The sequence below is a fragment of the Grammomys surdaster genome, unplaced genomic scaffold (assembly GCF_004785775.1).
Source record: "Grammomys surdaster isolate TR1022 unplaced genomic scaffold, NIH_TR_1.0 125979, whole genome shotgun sequence".
Classification (NCBI taxonomy): Eukaryota; Metazoa; Chordata; class Mammalia; order Rodentia; family Muridae; genus Grammomys; species Grammomys surdaster.
In genome coordinates, this window is record NW_021620795.1 from 3,142,970 (window position 1) to 3,153,850 (window position 10,881).

At 38.5% G+C, this 10,881-nt stretch overlaps 1 protein-coding gene across 3 annotated transcripts in view; it reads left to right on the forward strand.

The window, feature by feature from the left end:
- The window catches only part of Erc2 (ELKS/RAB6-interacting/CAST family member 2), an 822,395-nt gene that overhangs the window by 401,185 nt on the left and 410,329 nt on the right, over window positions 1-10,881 (forward strand). For 2 of the 3 annotated variants that reach the window (XM_028754073.1, XM_028754074.1), the window contains 2 exons: window positions 2,447-2,640; window positions 8,525-8,536. In XM_028754073.1, coding sequence (XP_028609906.1) covers window positions 2,447-2,640; window positions 8,525-8,536 — 206 coding nt within the window. The remainder of the gene's footprint in view (window positions 1-2,446; window positions 2,641-8,524; window positions 8,537-10,881) is intronic. The other variant, XM_028754072.1, reaches the window with a different exon arrangement.

Consider the following 10,881-nt stretch of genomic DNA (forward strand, 5'->3'; position numbering starts at 1 on the left):
GTAATTCATCTATACTCGTTTATTGGGCTAAAAAGAGTATAACCTTATCTAATTCACCCACTGTTAAAGACTGGCCTTGGGTTATCATCTTCAGGATTATACAAAGGACATGCATACCTGCCAGGAACAGCCAGTCCTTTCTTCCTAAACCTCTCAGAAGAGTCTTCTCTAAAGAGTGTGTTGATGAAAACTAAACAACCCTATTAAAGCTATTGTGTACTAGCTGTACACAAGTCTTATGTCTAGGATTATTATAAAATAATAGTCATAACAGAACATGAAGATTACCTTCTAGATGTTTGTCATTTTGTATGTTTTCACTGTCTTTGGAAGTTCTTTTGACTTGCCTCTTAACATAGGACATAGTGCAAATTTTCATTTAGCGCTAATGTCTCATGGCTATTAGTCACTTATTTGCTCGTTAAAATGATAATCATAATCCAAAGAATTTAAAATAAAACAAGATAAACTATCATGCTTAACTCCTAACTTTTTTGGCTCCAGAATATGTTTATTTGTGAGTTTTGATTGTTTCTAATTAATTGTTGCTTAGTCCACTGTTTTTAAAATATTAATGGTATTGATTGGAGAGTTTGAGAATGATCCAAAAATTTATTTTTAAATTGTCATAAAATAGTGGTCAGTTTAACAATGGAAAGAGAGAAATAAGATATAGTTTAACTATTCAAAAATTGTGTTTCTTGTCGCAAAAGTAATAAGTTTATTTTTATCATAGATAGAAGTATATAGTTAGCTCATTTTAAAATGAGATTATCTGTTCTAAATTATCAAAGTAGAAGCTCAGCTATTTAAATATTGATCATTTTATATAAAAATATGATTAATATAGGAACAAACTCCTTCCTAAAAGCTTAATAATTAGTTTCATTTTAATAAATACTGAAAGCATGCACTAGTCTGTTACAGGGAGGCCCAGAGTGCACACTAAATAAAAATAAAATGCTTTTGAGATTTGTTGGTAAAAGAGAGTAACCAGTTTTTAATAGTATGTTGGATCGATGGAATTTTTTCAAGTTCTTTTTCATAGTTGTATTTATTTCTTAAGCAAGAAAAATTTAAATAATGTGAAAAATTATGCCCCCTTTATCCTCATGCTTAAATAATATGTTACATGCAAAAATATTATTTAAAAATGATTTTGTCATGAGTAAGAAATTTATTTTATTTATACTAATTTTTGAATTTTTCTTTTACTAAATCATTGCAAAGACTGTCAACCTTCTAACAGTAGTATTAGTATTAATTTCTCTAACCATGCATGATCCATTTAACCCCACAGTAGCTAGAGCTTGCTTGCCTTGTTTTTTCCCTTAAATTAAAGAAAGTATAAAAGTACAGTGGACATGTGCTCCACAAAGCGGGAAAGCAGAAAAACTCAAGTCTAATGGATTGTTGATGTTTTATTACTTCTCACACGGATTTTTTGGAGAACCATACCTGTATGACTTCTCTGAACTTTCTATGTTCAATGTGCACCATCGTTAAACCACTTGCTTTCTTCCTGCCTGCTCTTTGAAGAAGCCAATTAGGGATGAAGGGAAACAAGGGGTAGGCAAAACATTGTGGTGCGGTGTTCCTGCATCTGTCTGGGAATATTTCAGCCAAAAGTTTATTTGGGGAAAAAATAAACTATCATGTCACCACACGCACATATCCATGCACACAAACCCACAAATACTTTGGCTGCAAATTATTCTACAGTGATGTTGCTTGTTGTTGACTGTGTCTGTTCTGGTGTGTACAGCTGCTCTCCACCCCTGCATGTGTTTGCAGATTCTTGTCTGTGTGCTTGTTCATGACCTAGCTCATCTCCTCATTGTTTAGGTTAAACTTATTCAAGTAAATAAGAATTTATGGGTATGTCTGTTAGTTAGAAAGCCCTTCCTAACTTCAAAAGGTCTTCATTCCAAACTACTTTGGTCAGCATTTCTCAATAGGGTGATGTACTTTATCAGTCTTCTAAAGACTACTTGGCCCTACACGCACCCTTCCCAGGCTTGGAAAACAAATACTCCAGTCCTGTTCATTCTCTAAGTTGGAAATGGAAGGATTTGATGAAAATTCTCTTGTGAGGAATTGTACAGACTCCATCCTTCTTACTGAATGAATAAGAACTAAGACACAAGTCTCTTCTTCCATCTCTCCCCCACATTTTAGTTGAAAGAAAAAGGTCAAAAGTAGCAAAACGTAGCATAACAAAACATCAGTAGCAGAAGAACCCCTCTGTGGGACACTATCACATACTTTAAAGTTAACATTATGGAATATATGATTCCCCCTCAGTTTGCCTTCTCACTGACAGAATACCCATAATTCTTGTTGGTTATTTTCTCTCCAAAGTTACGTTCTGGGCCATTGGTGACTACACTCTCTGTTGTTCTGAACAATTGTCTTAACTCCACTCTTTAAAAATGTAATGTTGAAGGCGCATAATATTGAAGACGACTCCAGGATGAACCCCGAGTTTGCAGACCGACTGAAGCAGCTGGACAAGGAAGCATCTTACTACCGTGATGAATGTGGCAAGGCTCAAGCTGAAGTGGACAGGCTGCTGGAGATCCTCAAGGAGGTGGAGAACGAGAAAAACGACAAAGACAAGAAGATAGCGGAACTGGAGAGGTGAGTTCTGCATCCTGAGAGTTGTCCAAGGTGAGCAAACATTGATGGGTGGTGAGCCCTTTGACTTGGGCACCTTTGAAACACCCACCTGCACACACTCATATCACAAGTTAGAAGTTAATATGTGAGAAACATAACCTTCCAGGTGAAGGATGATGGTGTGTTTCTGTAGGATACTACAGAGACACAGGTATACCTTCTGAAGAACTAAGAACTCCTGCAGTATCTAGGTAAACAGCCTGGCTTCCTTAAGGGGTGCCTCAGATCCAGTACTTGTGCCAGCAAAGTATGCAAAAATTTGTGCTTTGACTATCTGAAACCTCAGTTCCTTCCCATTAAAAATGGTCATTTGTGGTTTTGGTTTGTCACAAGCAACAGAGAATATGGAGAAATATAGTTGAAGTTTCTTCATTCAGATAAGAGAAAGGGATGCTCTTGTCTTTTTGGATGTCTTTTGGCACACTGTAACAAATTCTTCCTTAAAAATTATCTTTTAAGAGGATCTGAGACTGCTTGGAAAATAAAAGTGATTAAATATGTTAGGTAGGATCTACATGATCACAAATTCAGTCTATAAGAATGAGTCTAAAGCAGACTTCTAGTGTCTTTATATTTTGAGATAAACTATACCTATATTATATTAATGTGTGGCAAGGTCAGGAAAATATTCTAGTTACTAATGCTTTTTCCTATACTTCTGTAAGGAAAGGACTTTCTAAACACTCTTCCATAGCTCTATAGAACCTCTGAGTATTTCTCATTGGTTCTGCAATAAGGTAGAATTTGTTTTTCTAGATTCAATCCATATGGAAGGAATCAGCCAATTTTGAGTAAATCACTGAATGCTTCCCAGCATGGACAGAGACTCTTGTGAGGTTCTGAAGGACTTGAAGACATGTGCAGAGCAGTGCTCTGTGACCTTACAAGAATGATAATGGGCTTTTGCTAAAGAAAGACCTGGGTTCCAATTTTGCATCTGCTATGTGCTAGCACTGTGACCATGAATCTTGTTAAAGCTGAATTTCTAACAACTTATTAAAATGTATTCTGTTTTGTATCTACCCAGTTTTCATATAAGGTAGGACACTAACCTCTTTATAAAGAATGGAATGCCAAAACAAATCAGTTCTCAATATTAACTGCCTGCATTGGATGGGCAGATGATTCACAGTGAAATTTCACCAATGTTTTCAATATTGTATTTAATCATCTAAACACCAAATTTATGAGTAGTTATTTTAATAATTGTAGCCTTATTTGTTGACACTGTGACTAAGTTTGATTCAATGTAACTAATTTTAGCACATAAGGCAGTTTCTTTTTTATTGAGTTAACTATGCAATTCAAATCTTTAAGGGCAGGCTGGCCAGATGGCTTAACAGATAAAGGTGCCTGCATTGGATTTCTAGGATCCACATAGTGAAAAGAGGAAGCCTTGCTCTCTGACCTTCAGACACATGCTATGGCACACACATGTCACTTCCTATATACACACAAACACATATATGCAAAAGAAAAAATTAAGGCATAATAAAACTTAAAAAATAATCTTTAAGAGCTTTTAATTTTAAAGTGTGGGAAAGGTCTGCCAGCATGCTGGTTCTTAAAACTCCAGGGCCATGGTTTAGGTATAGCTCTCTATATGATCTTTTTGGAGTTGCATTTCAAGACTGGTTTTTCTGAAGAAGAAGGAAAAAAAAACACTAGTATGGAATCACAAAGAACTTATGACTGTGTCTTCTTGTTAAAAAACTAGACACTGAAAAGTTGAATGACCTTCTGTGGTTATTCATTCATTTATTCATTCATTCACAATGGCCTTCCTGTGGTCAGAGATGAGCAGCTGTAGTGTAGGTCTATGAGCTTCTAGCCTACCTCTTGGAGAAGCAGTTATCTCAGTGGATGATTTCATAGATAGCAACACCAGCATAATTAGTAATGGCAATTATAACCATAAGAATAAAGTCTTTGTATTTTTTCATCACTGTGTGCCAGATACTATGTTGAGCACTTGACCTGGAGACTTGTATTTGACTTAATCTTTCCCACAAAAAATGATCAAGATGCCCCCCGCCCCTTTAAATATACGAGGAAACATGAGTTATACACATTTAGTGACTTTCTAAAGATGATAGTGCTCAGAAGAATCAAAACTAGAACTCCAACCTAGGAGCAGCTGAGAACAATGCCTTCCACCAAGGGGCCTTGTAGAGAAACTCATCTCGCAGCACTGAAGTCATGCAGGGAGCCCGAGGGTCCTCTCTTAGCAGGCCTTGAAGCCACCAGAGCCCCGCCTCTTCCTTATTAGTTTCTGTGAGGGAAAGTGACGCTCTGAATGTTTAGAAGGCATTTTTCTCTACTAAAGCAGTTCCTGAGAACTGTAATTGAAAATCAGGATCGGCTACTATAAACATTTACATATAAATGGCTTAATTATCTAGTTGGAAAAACAGGTCTTAGCTGGGCTGTGGAGCCATTAAATCATCAAGAATATTCACAGTTTTATTTCTTCAATATGGAAAGCATTAAAGCAGCAGTGATTTTACAGGCATTTATCTTTATGTACTTTCTGCACATTTTCTTTATCTCTGCATTTGCCTCTCCTTAAAGCTGATGCCTCCCAGGCACTGTAATTCATAAAACATGTGCCGGAGCCTGACTCTATCCCAGATCTCTGCCTGCCTGCATCTTGGGTCCAGCAGCAGAACACAGTCTGGGAAATGTCTGAGTCCCAGCCCAGCCCAGGCCCCCAAGGGGGTGGGGGTGGAGGTCCAAAGGAGAACTCTCCTGGGAAAAAGAAGGCGCAGCCTTGGCCTCCCTTTCTGAAGCATTATCTGCTGGGCTGCATGTATATTCGTTCCCACCAAAGGGTCTTCCTTGACTTTGTCAGGCAGCCCTTTTCACATGGGTTAGTATCTCTGCTGGCTGAAACTACAAAATTCATACCTCATAATGTTGAGAACTAAAGATTTCTTAGCATTGTGACATATATCTCCATTTTGGAGTCATAGAGAATGCTTGCAATTAAGTTTGTGATTTTGAAAACCCAAATATTGAACTTGAAATGAATTTGTGGTCTCTGGCTTGTAACGTGACCTACCAGAGCGAAAAGCCCTCTTTTTGAAGCAGCCCATGTTCTAAAATGTTCCAGAACTTCTGTCACATGCAACAAAACATTTGAGGTTAGGACTGACTCTGATACCCTGGCAGGGGCCAGCTTCTCTTCCAGAGGCCAGTTTGTCTTCTTATTCTGTTCATCTTCTCATTTAAAAGAGTTTCTCCACCATAAATATATTCTGCACAGCATACAGCTGTCATTTCCAGTGAAGTTGTTCCTTCAGCACCACAAGAATGCTGTTTCTTGTCAGCCATTAGAGACGCAGCTTTTTAAGGTGTATGGTAAGCTTCACTTGCTGTGCTTCTCACATGATGAACACTTGTCCTGGATGCTGATGTTCTAGCTGGAAGCAACCATAGGCTTCTCTGGAGGAGCTGGTCACAGGGAAAAGGCCTAAGGAAAACCCAAGAGTGAGTCAGAAGCAGGCTGCTTCCTTTGCTCTGTTGTGATGTAGACCACACAACTCAGCAGCTGACCGAACCTTGGAGTCAGCAAAGCACAATGCTCTGCTGTATTGATACTCATCACAATCTCCAGGGTTTATTTAAGTTCCAAATGAATCTGTGGTGCCTAGAGAAGGAAAGGGAATAATAGGTCTGTCAAACAAGGCCTTCTGCCACTGGCTTTCTTGTATCCCACTCATGGGAAGGAGTCAGTCGGGTGACCTCTAGCCATAATTATCTTAAATCTGTTAAAGCTTTTTCTGATGTTTGTCCAGAGCTCAAATTGAGTCCTCAGCCATATCCATCCCTCTAGATGGTGAAGGGGAGCAGGGGTCCCTGGAGACTCCCCCCATAAGACATAACATCAGAGCAGAAGACAAGGGACTGGTTAATTATCTAGACTGAGGGTTAATGCCATCAGACATTTGGACATTGAAAAATGATTTTTGGTGCCTAACAGAACCTTATCTAATGTTGAGAAAGAAACTATTATTTTCCTCTCTGATTTTCTCAATAATGTGCTGACACAATTTCTTTGATGCCTTTCAGGGCTCTTTTTGAAATACAAATTTAAACTTTCTTATTATTTCTAGAGTATTATAATATATTCTAAAAGTCTCACAGTACAGGGGAGAAATCTGGTGTGAATTCTACTTACTTTGGTATATACTTCTTTCCTCTGAGTAATTTTGTCTACTACTGCACTTGAAGAAATGTTTTAAAAATTATTTGGGCAATGTATTTGTTCTTGTTTTAAGCATATGGGTGTTTTGCCTGCTAGTATGTTTATGTACCACATGTGTGTCTGGTACCTGGGGAGACCGGAAGAGGGTGTAAGAGTCCCTGGACTTTTGGAGTAACCAATGTTTTTTAACTGTCAAGTAGGTGTGGGGAATTGAACTCATGTCCTCTGGAGGAGCAACCAGTGCAATCAACCACAGAGCCATCTCCAGCCAAGAAATTTCTTGAGAATAAAGTTGTAAGGGACTAAAACACTGTAGTGATCCCATAGAAAGATTTCAGAGCCAGGGTCCCTTGGGGAAGGCAAAGTGGCATCTGAAGTATGTGCTAGCTGTTCTAGCTCAGCATTTTCTACCAAGGGCCAAGATCCTCAGCTTAATTCAGTATGATCCAGAAGGATTAGAAACAGCAGCTGAGCTCTGTTGCTACAGTCGCCATGATGGCCATGACCTGGCTTGGATCAGTGGTACATTTATGACTGAGAAACACTCAACCTGGACTATGAAGTGCACCATGTGTGCACTTTAAAATTTTCTCTTTGATTTTTATCATCATAGTCGACATGATTTTCATTTGAAATGTTCGAGGTTAGACTTTATCATAAGGATTTGTCTGTCCATTTATGTGACATTCTTAAAACTACATTACAACATACAATGGCAGGGATTTGTGAGCAGATGTTTGGACAGATGTTTTGTGTATCCACCTCGCTGTTGGGAAGGATATTTTACAGGTTAACAAAAATGAACATCTCCTACACGTTCCTTTCATAGCTTGGAACATAATCATAACTTCCTCCTCTAAGCTTGCCTTCCCTTTACAGACTACTGTTTTGCCTGGTTGGAAGTTCTTATGCAAATAAGTTAACAAACACGTGGGTATTCTCAGTGGCAAAGCCAGAAATCTTGTTTATCTCAATGGAAAGGAACTATTCTCTGCTTTGGAAGTTGCCCTTGTAGAGAGGCTACCAGGCAGGCGGTACCTCACCAAAAGCCCCCCGCACAGGGCCTTTGCTTACTGCTAGGTGTAGTGCCCTATAAGCATTAACTGTGAGTCTTTGAGACAGAATCCACATTGCTAAGTTCCTTTATTTTTAAGAGTGAAGGAAAACATCTCTTAGGATGTAACCACCCAACCCACTTATTCAAATAAAAGTTTTTGTGACATCACAGCTTGACCTTAGTGATTTCAGTTTTGTTTTATCAAATGGAGAAAACAAAATACTGTACACACAAGTAGCTAGGGACTTCCTTTAAAAAAATTCAAATGTAGTCATTGTACTGAGGCAGGAACAGCTCTCTGGTTCCCATGAGTGCCTGTGTGATTATGTGTATGCAAGCAGATACCGGTTTCTTATGCATGGTCTATAATGGAACAGCTTATGGTGTGTGCCCAGGGCTATGGGGTATATATCATATAGAAGTTTTGCTTTATTATCCTTCGTTTGGTTATAGAACCTGCTAATGTACCATCTGTTGGCTGTATGTTTAAAACTAATGGCTCTCCCTCCTTTTGTTCTCTTTTGCTACCCCTTCCTTTCTGCTTGTCTCCAAACCGCTGCTCTCACCCTTGCTCCAATCAGCTTGACTCTCAGGTCAGTACTTTCCATTTTCCTCTCCCTGTCTCCCTTCTGAGCTCACCTTACTGCTTGCATTTGCTTAGTAAGAGAATTCACTGTGCTGTTTCCCCAAAATAGACTGCATGATGACACTACGTGAGGCAGAGGAAATACACAACGCTGGATGCTAAGTGCAGCTTAGGGGGCAAAGAGCTCCTCCCTGTGACAGATGATGTCACAAACCAAAAAGCATTTGGACCTTTGTTTATGGAATCAAGTCAATTGTGTTTTGAAATTCAAATTTTAAATGTGCTTTGAAGGACTTACAGGGCTTTCTTAAAGTTACTTTTGAAAATGATTGGTATGTTAGTTACATAGTGCACACACACACACACATACATACATACAGTGCATACACACATACAGTGTATATACACAGTGTACCCACACATACAGTGCACCCACACATACAGTACACCCACACATACAGTGCATACTCATATACAATGTATACACACATACACTGCACCTACACATATAGTGTACCCACACATATAGTGCACACACACATGCAGTGTATATGTGTATATATACATACATATATATGTATATATATATATAGTATGCACACATATAGTGTATATACACATACAGTATATACATACAGGATGCACACATACAGTGCATATACACATACAAGTGCACACACACATACAGTGCACACACAGTATGCACATACACACAATTTTTCTGTCATTGTTTCAGTTTTGAGTTGTTAGTTTCCTTTCTACTAACTGGATATTATACTTTAGTTATCCAAGGCAAAGGATGTAGAAACAAGTGTGAAACTGGATTCATGATTGAATGTTCACTGTAGATTAAAAGAAAAGTGGACATTTTGTTTGAAATTTCTATCCCAGCTTTGATTTCTGCTGTTGGAGGTCCAAGTCAATAATTTTCCCTTAAGTTAAGGAATATTTTTTCTTTTACAAATACATGGTAATTTAACATAATGAAATATTTAATCTATTAAATTATATTATTATAATTTAATAATAATATTCTTTATTATTCAAATGATGATTTTTAATAAAGGATGCTCGTTGTATGTTTTGGGGCTATATAGACTTCAAAAATATAAAATGGGATAAAAAGGCCAGCCTTCAGTTTGAAGTTGGTAGTTCTTTTGAGAGACAAGCTTTATTAAATTTTCCTCCTTATGGAGGCGCTCCACTCTATTCTGTTCTGTCCCCTAAGCCACCAGGCCTGTATCTTCACACCAACAGCAAATGATTTCAAAATGAAGTCTCCTGCTTACATACCAGCTTTGTCTCACCACCAGCTCCCAGTTCTGTGTCTCCCAGGCTCCCAGGCCCTGTGCAGTCTCAATGGTTCAAAGGTACTACACTCTGGATGCCTTAGAAACCTCTTGAACATCATCAGACTGCAGGAAAATCCACTCTTAAAAGCTTCACTCTTCAGAGGTCTTATCAGTGTTCATAGCACAGACATACAACAGTGTGCTCACCAAAGAGCTAATGCAGTGGACCAGACCACCATACCTGTTTGCAGAATTACAAATTTCACAATGGGATATGGGCAGAAGATTCAGCCACTTGGCATCTAAACCCATATTCCAGAGTTTGGATTTACTCATTCAATGAAGCTTTCAGCTTTTTGCCCTGCCTTTCCCTTGCCCCCTGTCATTTGCTACCCTTGACCTACACTTTTGCTTTTGTGACAAGGGCTCCCTTTGCTCTTATGCCTCAGTCCCCTTGCCTGAGTCTTCAGTTTTTCCCTCTTCTTTTGTATCAGTAACTGTGATGGAATGTACTTAGTTTTCCTCTTATTCAAGGTATATGGACATGGATTATTGTTTCCATTATTGTACAAGGCCAGGATTGACAGTAACTTGGCGTAACTATTAAATCCCTGGATGAAGGGTAGTGTGTGCTGATTTCTTTGATAAAATATACCTGCCAAGTCTAGTAGATAAACTGTACAGCCTAAATCAAGGTTCAGATCATTCCAATATCATCTAACAGATTGCTTCAAATGAATCTGAAGGAGAAAATGGGCCATCATTGGGAAAATTCTCTGAGTGTTTTTAGTATAGAAAGAATTGGACAATCTTGAGCTTACAGAAAGGAAAAAGTCAGTAGAGTCTTGGAAATCTTTCTTAAGCTCTGGCAACCTCTTAAAATTAACTGTGCTCCTCCTGCAACTACTTCCAGGTTTACCAGTCAAAGTAAAATAGAATGTATCAGTAGAACTGATTACAGGATTTGGCCCATATACTGTCTTTTTATGGCTTACTCCAGAGAGAGAGAGAGAGAGAGAGAGAGAGAGAGAGGGAGAGGGAGAGGGAGAGGGAGAGGGAG